The 15,794-nt window shown below is 35.7% G+C and overlaps 2 protein-coding genes across 5 annotated transcripts in view; one reads left to right on the forward strand and one right to left on the reverse strand.

The window, feature by feature from the left end:
* Window positions 1–14,931, reverse strand: part of TRAPPC3L (trafficking protein particle complex 3-like) — a 45,259-nt gene extending 30,328 nt beyond the window's left edge. Inside the window, exons 1-3 of the mRNA XM_012002330.1 lie at window positions 14,794–14,931; window positions 12,627–12,724; window positions 9,679–9,778 (exon numbers count right to left, since the gene is read on the reverse strand). Of these exons, the coding sequence (XP_011857720.1) occupies window positions 9,679–9,778; window positions 12,627–12,724; window positions 14,794–14,835 (240 nt within the window). The 5' untranslated portion in view covers window positions 14,836–14,931. The remainder of the gene's footprint in view (window positions 1–9,678; window positions 9,779–12,626; window positions 12,725–14,793) is intronic.
* Window positions 1–15,794, forward strand: part of FAM26D (family with sequence similarity 26, member D) — a 28,865-nt gene that overhangs the window by 1,242 nt on the left and 11,829 nt on the right. For 3 of the 4 annotated variants that reach the window (XR_001008465.1, XM_012002327.1, XM_012002328.1), the window contains exon 2: window positions 13,092–13,199. Coding sequence is in view for 1 of the 4 variants with exons in the window: in XM_012002326.1 (XP_011857716.1) it covers window positions 13,141–13,199 (59 nt within the window). In the remaining 3 variants the exon portion in view is untranslated. Of the gene's footprint in view, window positions 1–13,091; window positions 13,200–15,794 lie in introns of those variants that run through there. The other variant, XM_012002326.1, reaches the window with a different exon arrangement.

Here is a 15,794-nt window from a genome sequence, read left to right on the forward strand (position 1 = left end):
ACCTTTTTTAAGAGAAAGGTAAAAACAGCCTAAGATATGTTGCTGTCTCTGACTTGAATGCCCTGGTTTAAGTTCATTTTATCTGGGCACTTTTCCTATTCACATTAAAAATCAGATTATCTCTGGTAACAGTCTTTGAAAAAAGAAAATACACAGAATGTCAAGAGAAATGACTGAAAAAGACTTAGAAAAAAGAGTAACAAAAGAAAAAGCCCCACCGGATTAGATGACCAGAGCAAACTTTTGTAATTCATTCCTTTATAAGAAGTTCAAAGGGAAACCTAATACTATCTATTGTAGCACAACATCATTTTTCTTAGGAGAATTTGGTTATCTCCCTTCTACCAAGCGTTCCTCTGAGCTCACTGTCCTGAGTAATGTTAGCCCCACTCTTGCTAAAGGTCTAAAATATTTACTTTGCATTAACAATGTGGTTTCACTTGACTGCTTCCAAGTGCAGAGGTATTTTATTTTGAAGTGTTTGCTTTCTTTGTTATTATCTGCAAATATATAACAAAGACAGTTTTTTCTACTTCAATATCTTATAGTTAGCATACTAAATGGAGTCTGCAACACTAGTTATTTGCCCCAAATTCTAGCTCTGAAACAAAGAAAAACAAACACCAGCATCAGTAAGATAAACACTGTGAGCAGAAGATTCATAAAGTGAGACTCATATATATATATACACACACACACACACACGCACACATATATCTGTTACTAATTTCCTAGACAAGGAACAAGATATTTATCAATTACTTTGTCCTGTTTTGGAAAATCTTGGAATGTTTTTCATACCCAGATTCCCTTCCTGAGGGGCTCCCTGTGATTGCCATGTTCTGTCTAATTATCCTGCCATTCTGGCCACAGTTAATGGATTAGGGTGGGCATTTTGAGCCTGGACAGTCAGTTCACAGTTTGGCTAGGGCCCTGGAAGTGAGCTAGCATGAAACTCTACCTAACACAGGGCTAGTGATTGGCTGGACAGGTTAAAGACTCTCTTTTGGGGACTTTAAATATGAAACACATAGAGAAAGTCACAGTTTGGGTGATTGGGCAGAATGCAAATGACACCCAGAGAAAAAAGAGTAAGCAGAAGCCATGAGGCAACAAAACTGTGAAACACCAGAAGCAATGAGGTGGAGAGAAGGAAAAGAAAAATGGAAAGATATTATTAGGTAATTATAAGAGCAGAACAAGCAGAGAAGGTTTGAGTCACGAAAATGGCACAGGACTGAAGTAGAGAACCACAAAGGCTTGCTGCTGAGGGTTCAAGATAGACTAAAACTGGAAGGATTTTCCAATTTTTGTTCTTTCATGGGGTCTGATTATTGTGTCCCAGAATATCTCTACGATAAACCCTAAAGATCTGACATAAACTAAATGCTGGTAACCTAAAGGAGTCTACCTAAAACAATTCGGCTCCATGATGAATTTTAGGATAATTTTCAAGCATTTTCCATAATAATATGAAGCGCACTATGTAATGATTTGATTACCTACTTAATATCTGCATTTGAAATCACAATTGACCTCAGAGTAGCAGAATGAATATCTCTCTTCTGAAACATACTACACTCATATAATAAATAATAATGGAAAAACAATAATAAATATATAATTTAATATAATTATAATTTATTTATATTTGATTTATAATTAATTTAAAAATACAATATAATAAACAAAATAGAAAACACAAATGTTTCAATAAAATTATCAAGTTGAGTTCGCTATCATTATTTAATAAGAATCAGTTATTTTCCTGTTCAGGATCCTATCACAGTTTAAATCTTGTTGTTGTGAATTTGTTATTGTGAACAACCAGGTACTTTTAGAGTGCTGATTTTCAGTGTAATGAATATTGCTTGAAATAAGAGGGCAGCTTCTGCATGTGGTGTTAGTATTAAGCAGATAGGGTCGGAGTCTTTCATTTAGAGACAAATGTGGACCACTGCCCTCTTCTGGACAGACTAGGAGGAACAACAGGATGTAGATGAGTGAAAAGTTCTTCAAGTATTTTCTAAGTTCACTTCAACAATATTTAATAAACGTCAACAGGTGTGGATTTACCTGGTGAACCAAATCCCAAGAATGCTATAAATGATCCCTCCTTTGGAAAAACTTACCGATCTGATGGGGAAATGAAATTGTAAATGAAAGATAACTTCACTGGTTAATACAATAAAGAATCAAATTTAAAAACTTTACTAGTATTATCATAACTTTGGGAAACTGTATTACTTCCATTTTTGTGAAACATTTTTGCTTTCTTTAGATGGAGACTGGAATTATGTACAAAATAAGCTGGTCAACAGCAAATCGTTGGAAGATCAACAGGCACAAAACACGATAAAATTGAATTTCACAAACTGATTGAAACATTAAACTAAAATGCAGACTTACATTGCTCTGCTTTCATAATAAAGATAGTTTAAGTAAGGTTAATCATGGGTTCCCTTACCTGTGCAAGGTTGCTCTGTCATTTTTGCTTACTTAACACTACAACTCTTGCCTCACGTAACGAAAACTAATTATCTCCCTTTGGCACAGAAAGACCTAATGAACATTTCAGAAAGTGAACTTGGTTAATTTAAAGCCTATGAGGCCCACTGGCAGGCTTTAAGTCTAAGCCTCCAGCTACATCTTCCACTGGGTGGTAGCTTAAGGGCCAGTCTGCCATTTATCCTTGCATATCACCACCTTGGGCTTCCAGGAAAGAAAGTACAAATTATTGGCAGGTGATATTCTGGAGTTCTTGACCACAGTGTCATTTAACAGTACTTCCAACAGTAATCAAATAGAGAGAGTAGATTTACAGTCATTGGAGGGATTGAGAAAGGGAACATAGATTTGGTTGTAGAAGTTGAAGAAATTTATAGGAAAAAAGAGGTAGTGGTTGTATTTAACAAATTTCACAGTATTTAACAAAAAGTCTTTATTTCAGAAGAAAAGTTTGCACACTGAAAATTGTGCTCTTCAGCCTATTTTGTGTCTTCAGTGGCAGGAAGTTGACACCACTGTAGCAATAAAAGCAGGTGGCTTCCTTTGCCATCTCTTCCTTCCACCAGACAGCTAGATTTGCACTGAGCGGCCACATTCATTCCAGCGCGGGAGAGCAGGTGGAACAGGGTCAAACACGAGGCCACCAAAATATAAGATGGCCATAGAAATGTAAGTAACAATCAGGATGGCTCATGGCTTCTGTGCTGGTTGTCAGATTATTGCCTCTCAGCTTAAAACCTACCGTTCACTGCCCTGCTTGTAATGCTAGAGCTCCATCATGCAGACATTTCTCCTTGGCCGGAAGAAGGTGTTGCAGGGACACTGCGGGAAGAAGGGGCTTTTCTTCTGTCTCTAGCGTGCCTTTTGTTGACTTGCTCCTGCTTAAGAAGTGGACCTCTGTCTAAAAAGGATTCCTCCTTTGGGTGCTCATTCTCACCCCTAAATTCTATAGTGTAGTTTTTTCCCCATTTCTCAGTAACTAATCCCCTGTAAATAGCTAATAATGTTTTCTACTCAACCTTTCATTTTGAAATGATTGTGTGATTCCCGTCTCCTGACTGAACCCTTTCTGGCTCACCTTCCAAGCTGTGGGTCTCCCCTCTGAAAACGTCTAATAAAATCAGATTTGGATATCCTTGTTGAAGTGTCAGATCAGTGCTTCTGAGCACAAATCTGTATTGGAGATTGGCAATCATAGCCCTCGTGCTGTCTCCATTCTAAAGTGGCTCAGGAGTTTTGGCTTGAAAAGTTTTCATTCATCCCATAGATTCAGTCCATAGCAGTCTTGTGCATTCAGATCAGAAGCAGAAAAAAATGCATGTGACTAGTATGATTTGCTGAAGTTTTTCTGCATATACTCAATTTTAATCTCAAATGGACCATTTTATTGAAATAAAAATGATTCATCCACTGGGAAAAAAATTCCCTCTGCTATTTTGTTTTCTCTCTGGATTATGTGCTTAAATCTTTTGCCCTAGAGTTTCCGCTTACAAAATTCACCACTTAGATTTACTTCCTTGCTTCAGTTACCTTCATTCATATTGCTTCCTATGACCATTTCCTTGATTTTTTATTGCTCATCCCCCAAAATCATTGCTCACATTATTTAATTAAGGTAAAATTTCAATTTATACTATAAAAGGAAAAGATCTCTTCTTTTGCTTTCCAGAATTTTCAACAAGCACAGTATATTAGATGCTGATTTTTTTAAACTAAAAATCAGGGTTTCAAGTTTTTTAAGTCTTTTTATGCTGTATTTAAAAATCCCCTCTTACAGTGAAAACAAAGTAATGTGATATTTACACTGAAAAATGATAAATTCCCCCACATCCCTCAGAGTAATCATCATATTGACATGGACCTGAGAGCAAAAAGCTTCCCCAACTTTGACAAACATAATTTGTTCAAGGCCAAGCAGTTACAAACACTGTCAGTAACTAGAAGATATGGATGCTTTGCAGGAGGCTTTGGAAGCTACATTCACCACACTCAGCTATTTATGATTAGAATTCAATGTGCAGATGGTAGCTAGTGAAAGTAATACCCGAAATTCAGGAGAATGACAGCTGAAAGAGGTCTCTTCTGACAAATATGGAAACCGAAGTTTGGACAGCCTAAGCAACTTGCTCAGAGTCACGCAGTGGGAATGTAAATCAGCAGGATGTGGACTCTTCCTTTTTAATCTCCACTGCATTGGACATGGTTAGGCCAGTGCTCATCTACTGATGAGGATCGCAGCTCCTTGTGTCCCAATTACTTTCAAAAGGCAACATGATTATAGTTATTGTCAAACCTAGCCTTTGTAATCATCTTGATTTAAATGATCAAGTTTATCTCTAATTAGCTTCTCCTAATAACAAAACTATTTTATCATAAATGTGTTTGGAAACCCTAAAATATATTTTGTATAACTAAGGAGGTTTTTGGTTCTTTGACCAGAGACAGGTGCAATTGCACTTTCTGCTTTCTCTTATAATAAACAGAAAGACATACAGGTGTGTAAGTAAGTTAAATTATCTAATATTTCATTACTACAACTAAAATCAGCTATGGTAATTCTACTGCACATTACACATTTTCATCTAGACCAACTACAAAATTTTTCTCAGAACAATTATCATAGTAGAAAAAAATCTTTAAAGATACATTTTAAACAATTAGTTCATGGAGAAAACACTAGAATAAGGTCAGAAGAATTAAATTCTAAGCTGGGTTTTCTTACTGTGTCCATGGTGATAGCATATAAGTCTCAATTATACTATCAGTAAAATGGGGCTAATGACAGATGATAGATGTTCTTTTTATTTCAGAAGGTTCTTATAAAGGAAATACAGGTAATAGGTAGGAGTTACTTTGAACTTTTATAAAGAAAATATCAATGCCATTAAAGTTTTTCAATATCGTATTATAATGCTGCTGACATTAATTTTCAAAATAAATTAGTCTTATTTAATATTTGTAGTTGTACTTTGAAGTAACCACCACAAAAAGTTGTTGTATATGATAAAATTCTGTTTTAAAAATGGATGCATTTTAATGTTGTGGGAACTAGACTTTATAATTACCTTGGCATCTTTTTTTATATATAAAATGCAAGGCCAACTAAAGATTTTTGCCTTCAATGATTTGGCCCTTGCCGTGGGATTTCTTTTCAGACCACTAGACGGCGCAACTACAGGTCTAATGACAGACCAACCTCCTCTTTGAAGAAAAAAACAAGTGAGGAGAACAAGAGAGAGGAATGTTATGAATACCTGAAGTTACACAGTCCTTCTCTCGCAAAGGCAGAGGTATGCAGAGTGCAGCGTAAGTTCAGGAAACCTGTTCCTACATGCAGTCTTTTTACTAACTCAGAGGCAGGGATCACTTCTCCTGTCTGGGCATAGCTTTCTTCATCTAGTCAATTCTCTTTAAATGCATTCCTTCTCTCTCTTTCCTTCCCTGGAGACAGAACAGAGATCATGAGTTCTATGGCTGCCATGGTCTCTAGCTGCTCAGTACTTGAGAAGGATGATAATGGTGTTCGGTAGAAGTGTGTGGTCTGAGAGGGCAGCCAAACAAATTTCACAGCCATTAGGTTCTATTCCTGACTCTGCCATGCTCTGGGAGCAGCATGTGACTACAGTAAACTTCTTCTGAACTTGGCCTAGTTCTCTGTAAAACTGACTGTATCATTTGACATCTGCCTCCTCTGAGCAGAGTTTACAAGGATTAATGAGATAATGCTGCCAACAGGCCCGACGTTTGAATGAAAGCTGCTAATTATTAACAAAGCCTCAGTGGGCAGGTCCATAACTAAAGTCTGACCTTTCATCTTTGTCAAAATGCTCCTTAAATGGGTGACATTATTGCTACAAATAAAGGAACATTTTGTTGGAGAGGTAAAAATGATTAAGAGGAAGGACATCAGGCCTTTGAAGGAAGGTGCAAAGAGCAGGGACAACTGTCCTACACTAGAGAAGGGTGAAGGTGATGAATATTCTCCTCATTGACAAGAAAGAATCTTGCATAGGAGTGGAAGTGGATCTTTTTCCTGTTCACTGAGGACAGAAGACACAGGAAGGAATTCATCAGAATGGTTGATAAGACATGAAAAGCTTAGAGAAGGGATATTTGGAAAGCAGATGTTGTACATGTTTCTAATAGGGGAGAATCAAACAGACTTGTTTCTAACTTGGTGAAAATTGTGTACCATTAGGAGGTCAAATTTCATTAGAAGCTTCTTTACTCTTTTAAAGACAGAATATGATTTTTGAACATAATTTCTAAATGGGGAACATTCTGGATTTTTTTCATGGGTCTCTTCCTGCTGAGATATGAATTCATTTTCTTTCTTATGCTCTCCATAGAACATTTCTTACTCGATTCCTCTTCAACCTTTTCTTTTTTAATCTGGAGCATTGAAAGAACTCTTGTTCTATTTCCACATATTGAAGACTTCATTATCAGGTAAAGTGAGGAGCTCCTCATGGAAGGGACCCGAGGAGCCCTTGAATGTGTTGGGCAAGGTGAGGAGCATTCTCAGGCTACCTCTTGCAGAAGAAAAGCAACTTCCCAAGGGGCCTGAACAAAAGACTGCTTTGATTCCTTCTTCCTCCTTCCTCCCCTCTTCCCTTCATCTTTTCTTTTCTTTCAACTAATTTTTATTGAGTATCTACTTGGTAAGAAGGCCTACATTACGCCCCACATAAACATGTACTTCCTATTGGCATATTTAACTTGACTTTCAGCTCTGTAATTTTCCTGCGGCTAATAGAGAAATATCCTGATTGAGGACCACAGGTAGCAAGAAAGTTTTACATGAAACTTCTTAGACACCTCTAGGAAGGATTTATATGGGATATTTGTTAGCAGCTATTTTGAACTTAATGACACTAATTTTTAAAAGTTATCGTTTTTATTTTCTACTAGAGAAGCCTTGTTCCTTTATGTTCCTCTAATTAAAGTGAATATGTGGAATTATTTCTTCTGAGTTCCTTCAGAAGCTTTGCAGTGATTTGGATGGTGCCCTCAGTGCCAAGAATAGACAGTAAGAAAGAACCAGAGAATCCTCCCATTACACTGCACTATTCTAACTGGATCAGCCAATATTCTCTGGGCCAAGGGCATTTACAGTATTGAGCATATTTCAGATGATTTCTGACCCTACATCGTGTGATAGAATGTAATTCCAGATTCTCAGCAATGAGGTTGTATATGCTTCTACTTCCAGTTGGTTACTGCTCTTTTTTCAACAGATTTTTCTTTTGCTCTGTTAATCATCTTCTTAAATAAATAAGTGAATACATTAATAAATGGAAAAAGATGTGTACCATACATATACAAACATATCCAGAGGAATAAAAATTTTTGCCAGTTGTGCTAACATATCTTTAGAATGAAGTCTCCAAATTGCCCTTGAAATTATTTTCTTCAAATGTTCAAAGTCTAACAAACAACCTTAAACACATGAGTCAGGTTTTATTTTCCACATTCTGTAAGTTTTCAGATTATTGGTCAATGTTCTACCGCCGTATGAATTTGCAAGACAAAGTCTTAAACTTTTCTTTTTTTTTTTTTTTTTGAAACAAGGTCTCACTCTGTCATGCACGCTGGAGTGCAGTTGAATGATCTCGACTCACTGTAACCTTCACCTCCCAGCCTCAAGTCATCCACCCCTCAGCTTCCTGAGTTGTTAGGACTATAGCTGTGCCACCACGCCCGGCTAATTTTTGTATTTTTTTGTAGAGATGGGATTTCATCATGTTGGCCAGGCTGGTCTTGATCTCCTGAGCTCAAGTGATTTGCCCACACTAAGCTAATGGGATGAATTTTGGCAAAGATCAAGAGGGAGTCATTCTCAAACCAATCTAATTATCCTCATTATAGAAAGACTGTGTCTTACTAATCAAAGAGCCTAGAGGGCTACCAACTAGAAATGCAACAAAACACAACTATCTGCATTTATATATTACAAGTATTTACTTTCCATTAAAACAGCTGTTATTCTTGTAGTATTGCCCATATAATTAGTTTCATTAAAAAATGTTTTATTTTATTTTTCAAACTACTGTTTTGGGATCTTACTTATATTCTGACAATATAGAAAGGGACTTTTTTCCCCAACCTGGTTAGTGGTGTGATAAACTCACTGCGCTAAGGTTGGAAGATACTCGGACAACAGTTTCGACCGCATTATCACTAGCCATGAAATAATACAAGTAATAATATCAGTAAATGGAAAAATCTTTCATTTGGATTGTATTTTTTAATGTAGAATTTTTCCCCACATATACTATTATTTACTGTTCATCATATTATTTCTGGAACTTAATTTTCTTATCTGGAAAATAGGGATAGTAACTCCAGTTCTGCCTACTTCAGAGGGTTACTGTGACAATGAAAGACAAAGAGTATGTAAAACTGCATTTAGGCTCAGAAAGCATGATGGTATAGAATGACAGCCATTCATGCACAGAGTCAGTTCAGCCATATATAACAATATTAAGGACTAGGAGAGGAAAAAAAAAATGAGACTGACTTAATTGCTCAGTTGTGTAAACCTGGAGACATGTGTATCTTCTGAGTCTCCTACAAATTAACAACACTACATTAATAACCATAGGCCAAGATTTTTTAAATGCTGGCTGAAGACGCATTTTCCAGTTGAATTTCTAATAACGGTGAGCTAATCCTGGATAATCCCTAGTTGTCTTCTATATATCAGGGCTATGAAAGTTCTTAGAACAAATATATTTACAGGAAGTTCTATTTTTCTCTTAGGAAAATACTCTGGGAATGACTAAACAATATTCTCTGATACTACCAAAAACCATCTCCCTCCATGTGCTGAAAATGATCATAGAGAAACTGGTTTGGGGCATGCATGTTGTAAGGTTGCCCTATTGCACTCCCCTTTTGTTTACCTTCTGAAAACGCTTTTCCCACTAGAAGACATACACTCTACACACTCCTGTAGTCAGGAAAATCTATAGTTGCTTAAATGCATCTTTCAGTTCACAGTAGCTTTATCTCTGTGCTGAAATAAAATGCTTTTCAATTAGAATCTCCTTTCTCAGCACCTAACAATGAATGCAGATGGAACCCGTCCAATCTGAGCAGAAAAACCACCAAACTTAAAAATAATCAGAGATTTTCAAGACATATCGACAGAGCTAAAAACACAGTTACCTGGGCAATTATGTCCGTAATTTCTGAATAACTATGGCATCTTCCCACACAGGATCGAGCCAGAAAGTCTTCTACAAGCCGTGTTCCAATGCCATAACCCCTGTGGATGAAGGAAAGAGTGTGGTCTGAAAATTCTAAGAAATTAGTGAAGTCTATCAGTTTTTAAGAAGGGATTTGTGTGTTTAGCACTTGTGCAAGAGAATCACAAATCATACCAAATATGAAGAGTCAAAATGGCTTTTGGCCGTGGGCTTCTTATTCGTCCCACAGACCACAGAAGCAGAGAGTAACACACCGAGGAAATATTAACTGGTCTCCTACAAGCAGAATAGTCTGCCTAGAATCAAGACTGGCCCAAACTTGACAATGTAAATTAAAATTAAGGAAGGCTGGTGTCTGTAGCCTAATGTTTCTCAGTGGCAACTAATTTTCTCATCATTAGCTATGATGGAAATCAAATGAGAGTCTAGCTAAAGTGTCTGCTACATGTGTGATACCCGGATGCTCGCTCTTCTCTTAGCATTGTTATCAGGGTAGAAGGGCAGGCATTTCCAGGATGAGCTCTGGAAGGAGGGGAAGAAAGGAGCAGAACAAATTTTTGTTGTCAGTCAAAGTTTCGGCAACTTCAGACTCTGAAGTTTACTAAGAAAAAAAACCTCGTTTTTCATTCCAGGGAAACAAACTATGGGACTTGGGGGAAGGTATTGTATTATCTCCACCCCAAGAAAATAGCTCTAGTAGTGCCTGAAGTACAATTTTGAGAACCTTCGATTGAGATGTGATTATACGCACACTGAATATGTAGCTAAGGTGTCTGAGCACACACTTTCAACAAGATAAACTGAGAAACGACTAAATTTCCCAAAAGGATATAAAGAAAGGTCAGAGTCTCTGTCTTATAAGAACATGCAATCTAGCTGAGAAAATGTGACCTTCAAGTGGAAATCAAATGGAACGCTGTTTTTGCCAAACCTCTATCACAAAATTGGTCTTTTAATTTCACAGCCACATGTACATAGACAAGTGAAACGATTTCCAGTGGAGCCACAAAACGCCCAATGAGACACCACAGTGTTCAGAGGCAATGATTACTCCAGAGGCTCTAAAAAGAGATGAAATCTTTGGTGACTAGGTGGTTGGAGGGAGACAGATTTGATGTGAGAGTGCTTATGAATTCAATGAATCTTGTGAGATATCCTATTTATATTTCTGAGTGGGTAGAAATATTCAGTTTAGCTTCCTTGACTTTAGAGAAAAATGGTTTATAATTTCAGCCAAGAAGCTCACGCTGCAAAGACTTTTAACAATCAACATGTCTACTCTACAGAAATAGTTGTATCAGGATTAAAAAATATTTCCAGTGTTTTCTAATTATCACTTTGCATATCCACAGCTCAGCAACTGGGAACAGTGGTCAGAAGCCAAAATGTTAATGAGCTGTGCTATATCTACACATATTGCTTTGGTCAAAGGGTATGTTTCTGCGAACTAGATATTTTATAAATTAAAAATGTAAGAGGCTCTCAGCAGAAGCTATTAAGGAAATCTAAATGTGAATTTTTTTCTTAAGGAAAGATCTTTCTGCGGCTTCTCAAAAATTTATTCTTTAATATTTCATTCATGTTTGTTAAATGTATACTCAATTAGCTAACCGAAGGTATTTTTTTAGTCAAATAAGTGAGCTTTTTTATTATTCACAGCTTTTCCACAAAACAATGCAAGTTTAACGTAAGTCAAATAAAATGAAGTAATTTCTGGAAATGCTATGTCAGATATTTAAGTGTGACCTTAGTGTAAAATAACCTTAACATTCCTCACAGCAATAGACAGTTCAGCTAACAAAGTGACCGAGAAATCTATAGGTGGACAGTTGGACAGTTCTCTTCTTTGTGAATGCCCTTGACTAATTAAGTAGAAATGCAAAAAAAAAAAAAAAAAAAAAAAAAAAAAAGCATATGTACAAAATAAATTAGAACTTTTTAAAAAGAAAAATAATATGCATACAGAAAGAAGAAAAATGAGAGTTTTTAAAAAAGATTTTCAATCTTTATGTTGTCTTTTTCTGTATTTCAACTGAAAATACAATGAACCCTTTTAAAAAGCTCTAAAATGTTAGGCTAAATTTCCCCTTCAATCTGCCTAGATAAATCTTCTAACCAGTACACATTTTCCAGTCTTTCCTCTGTTAGAGTCCTCTTCAGAGTTTATAATTAAGAAGCTCAAAAACCATTGACAGATGTTTTATTGTTTGGCAATCATCTGATGATCACATAGTTATTCAGAGAAAATCAAAAGGTAGAATTTGTGCAGGAGGAATCTCCAATAATAAAGACAAAGAGAATGGGTCTCATTTAAAAAGGAAGAAGTGAGTTTTTCTACCTAATGTGTTTTTAAGAAAAGCATAGTAAGGATTAAAAAACATTCAAACAATAAAAATGCTATCTCAAACAATAAACTCTCCCTTTAATTCATAATTCCCATTTTCTCCATCTTCCCCTTAGGAAACTACCATTATGAGTTTCTTGCATATCTTTCAATAGATGGTCTGTGCTTGTGTAAGCATATATTTATATTGGAAGGAGTTGTGTTAGAACAAAAGACTTCTGAAAAGAATGAAATTTGATGTTCCCTCATGTTGTTAATAGAACAATTTCAATTTTACCACATATTTTGCTTATAAGCAACTCTTCAGTCACTTAAGAAATGATTTCTAACTAAAGAGAAAACATCCCACACTTGATATTTGTAGGAAAAAAATTCCTTCCTATTACTTTATTCTATCAACCTAAATGGCACTTGTAAGAAATTATATTCAGCTTTCAGATGTGATTAATTGAGATAGAAGAACCGCTGGTGAAATGAAGCAAGAGAAGTCATCAGAGGCAGCAAGAATGCAGGTGATGTAAGAAACAACAGACATTCAATAAGAATGAAGGACTTCCACTTACATTTTATCTAAATATTGGTTCACATCTTCATCTTTCTCATAATCCTTACACAGCTGGGCAACCAGAGCTCCATAGGTAAGGACAAAGAGATCTTTATTCTGGAGAAAAAGGGGTAGTTTCTTGTTACAGGCAAGTTATGACAGTATACTACTGTATTTCTTTTTTTTTTTACAAAATCTGGTTTGAAGTAGCCTTAGAGGTCATCTGTACAATTTTTCCTTCCTCCTATTATTGCAACAATTCGCACTTTTGAAAACAAATTATATTAACATTTGGATACATTGATGTGGGGTGGGGGAGAGACAGCCGTTAAATAAAATGAATTTCTCAACATGAGAACATCCTTCTATGCATTTGCTTACATGATAACTTGCAATGTATTTTCATGGAGGACAGTTTTTTAAAAATACTAATTTCTAACATAAATTTCTGTTTTTCTAAAATATATGCCAGCCATGTTTTCAGTTGGAAGGAAGAATTGGATAAGACTTCTCAGGAGTCTGCACAATCCCTAATGGCTCCCAGATCTGCCAAGGAGACCTTCAGGATAAACCCAAATGTAGCAGCAAATTTGTGAGTTTCTTTTCTTTTTACTTAGAGAAAAAAGGGGAAAGTGATATTTCCTTATAGATCTCCAAAGTATGTCCCATTTTTAGAGTAAATTATAAATGAAAACTAAAGCTTAAGACAATTTAGGTTTGACTTAGGATTCTTCCAAGAACCTAATAATAAATCACAAGAAATGCTGGTAAATTATCAATGAAAAGTCTGCCTAACATATAAGAGCCACAGCAGAAGACAAAGTGCTGCCATATACTAATGCTACAGCATAAAGATAAACAAAGGTGAAGGAGAGAGAGAGAGAGAGAGAGAGAGAGAGAGAGAGAGAGAATGAGATTGTTGTAACTACCAGTAAAACAAAAGAATCTGAAAAAAATAAAAGTAAAAAAAAATTATACCCTACCTACATGCCATGGTCCCAAAATTGTGTCCATTTATAATTAAGGCCAAACTGAAATAATGGAATTTCTTCTCTGTCCCTGATGGGTGGGCACTATTATATATTGAAACCTATTTTATTTCCAGCTGAGTTTCTGGTTCAGTACCCATAAAGGCCAGCTTTCTCTATTCCGCTTCATGGCCAAGGACTGTACCTTGAACTGCCTGTTCAGCTGGGTCTCAAATCCATACCACAGATGCTAGGAAAGGTCAACATACGTTTATCTTCATAGTTTTTAAAACAATAAAAATAATCATGTGAATATCTGAGAGAACATCATTAACTATTTCAGTAGGTTATGAATGTATCAGGATAAAAATACATTTTAACTGCATTATAAAATCAAGTGATTTTGGTATAATAGGAAGTATGTATCATTTATCTTTAGCACTTGAGAGTCCCACAGGAAAATAAATCAAGATACCAGAAGGCCAGAGGAGGTATCCGCAGGCATTTCAAACTGAAGTATGCCAGTTAGACACTACAATTCTAAACACCACGTCTGAAATTACTTAATTATATCAAATGCCCATCAGTCTCCTGAAATAATTAACAGAATTTTAAAGTTAACAATGAGTTTTTGTATCTGTAGCTTCTGAATGGCTAAAACTAAGAGAGTATTAAAGAATGTTATTTAAAACTAATCTGCAAAAAAGTAAGGTTTATAAATAACTCTTAACCTGGAATATATAGAAAGGATAATATTACATACCAAGTTACAATAAGACTAGGAAACATTTTTAAAGGCAATCCTTTTTTGATGACCTATTTCTATTCAGTTTTACACATAATCAACTATATATATACACACATATATATACCTGTATACACATACATATATATATAAATTCCTATTTCCTGAAGTATGAAATACAAAAAATTGCTAATATTTTCATATCTTCTGTCAGAGGCAAAAAAAAATTGACACTCGTATGGATATAATTAGTCAGAAAAGAAGACCTTAAAGTCTGTATAAAGAATTGATTATTCTTTATGCGGGAGATAATCATAATTATTCCTGGATGTGGCATTTATGATTCACCTCGCTGAACACTCTCTTTCCTCCATTAAAAATTCTTATAGCATCACTTTTTAAAATAAATCAGAAATCACTCAAGAAAACATTTTCTCTGAAGTAGAAAAAATCTCTTTGTAGAAAGATCTTACTATTTTATGGTATTCTGGTCTTCGGTGTGCAGGGCGAGACATAGTGCTTGATAGATGAAGAACGTGATCTTCAATTTATCTTCTTTTGTCTGTTTCTTAAAGGTATATCAGTCCAGGTCTTTTTGTTTTGTTTTTGTAAGCTCTTCCTTGCTTTGAGACAGGAGTGCTACTTCTGCATTCTACTGCTTTTGCTCTTTGCTGAGCATAACAACAGGATTTTCTTATAGCCACGTAACTTGCCATGGATCAAATAACTGCTTCATTTGTAAGGATGAATTGTAATCGAGAGCCATAAAAGCTGATAATGTGAAGTCAGACCTGAAGCACTGAGACACAAAAAATTCTTTAGCCCAAGGGAGTTCAAGAGTGGTGTTTTGTTCTCATGCCAATACATTGTTTTAAAATCATAAACAGAAACCTTTGCAATCCAAGATAGATCTAAATGTTAGCATTATTCAGTCTTGGATTGATTGTTGTAAGAATTAGAGAGACAAGATCAGCAATCTGTAGGTAATAAATCCTGAGTTCAAACCTGATCCCTTAATTACACCAATGATTATCATATTGTCCCCAAAACCATAGATCCCTATCTTGTGTGATTGCAGTATTGAAATATATCTGGTAACCTTTTTTTTCTTTTCATTAGCAGCAATCAACAACATTAAGGAGTGATAGGACGGGCAATATTTTCTTACAAAACTGTTGTTCAAAATGGGTGCTCTACAGTAATAAAGTATAATGATCTGGTAGAGAAAATAAGCCCTTAGCTTTCTTTTGAGAGTTCTGGAGACGTTAGCTATTGAAGGCTCTCTTTATTTATGCAGAAATACTTAAAGTTCAAATAAAAAATCCTTTCACCTTGACAACTGCAGGATGCAGAGGAAGATCAAAATCTTTCCAGAAACAGAAGCGGAAAATTCAGTTTAGGAAAGTAGTTTTCTACTACTTATAGTTTGAGTCCATTCGTCCTATTTGTTCTGGCAAATTCTTGCTATAAAGGG

The sequence above is a fragment of the Mandrillus leucophaeus genome, unplaced genomic scaffold (assembly GCF_000951045.1).
Source record: "Mandrillus leucophaeus isolate KB7577 unplaced genomic scaffold, Mleu.le_1.0 Scaffold683, whole genome shotgun sequence".
Classification (NCBI taxonomy): domain Eukaryota; kingdom Metazoa; phylum Chordata; class Mammalia; order Primates; family Cercopithecidae; genus Mandrillus; species Mandrillus leucophaeus.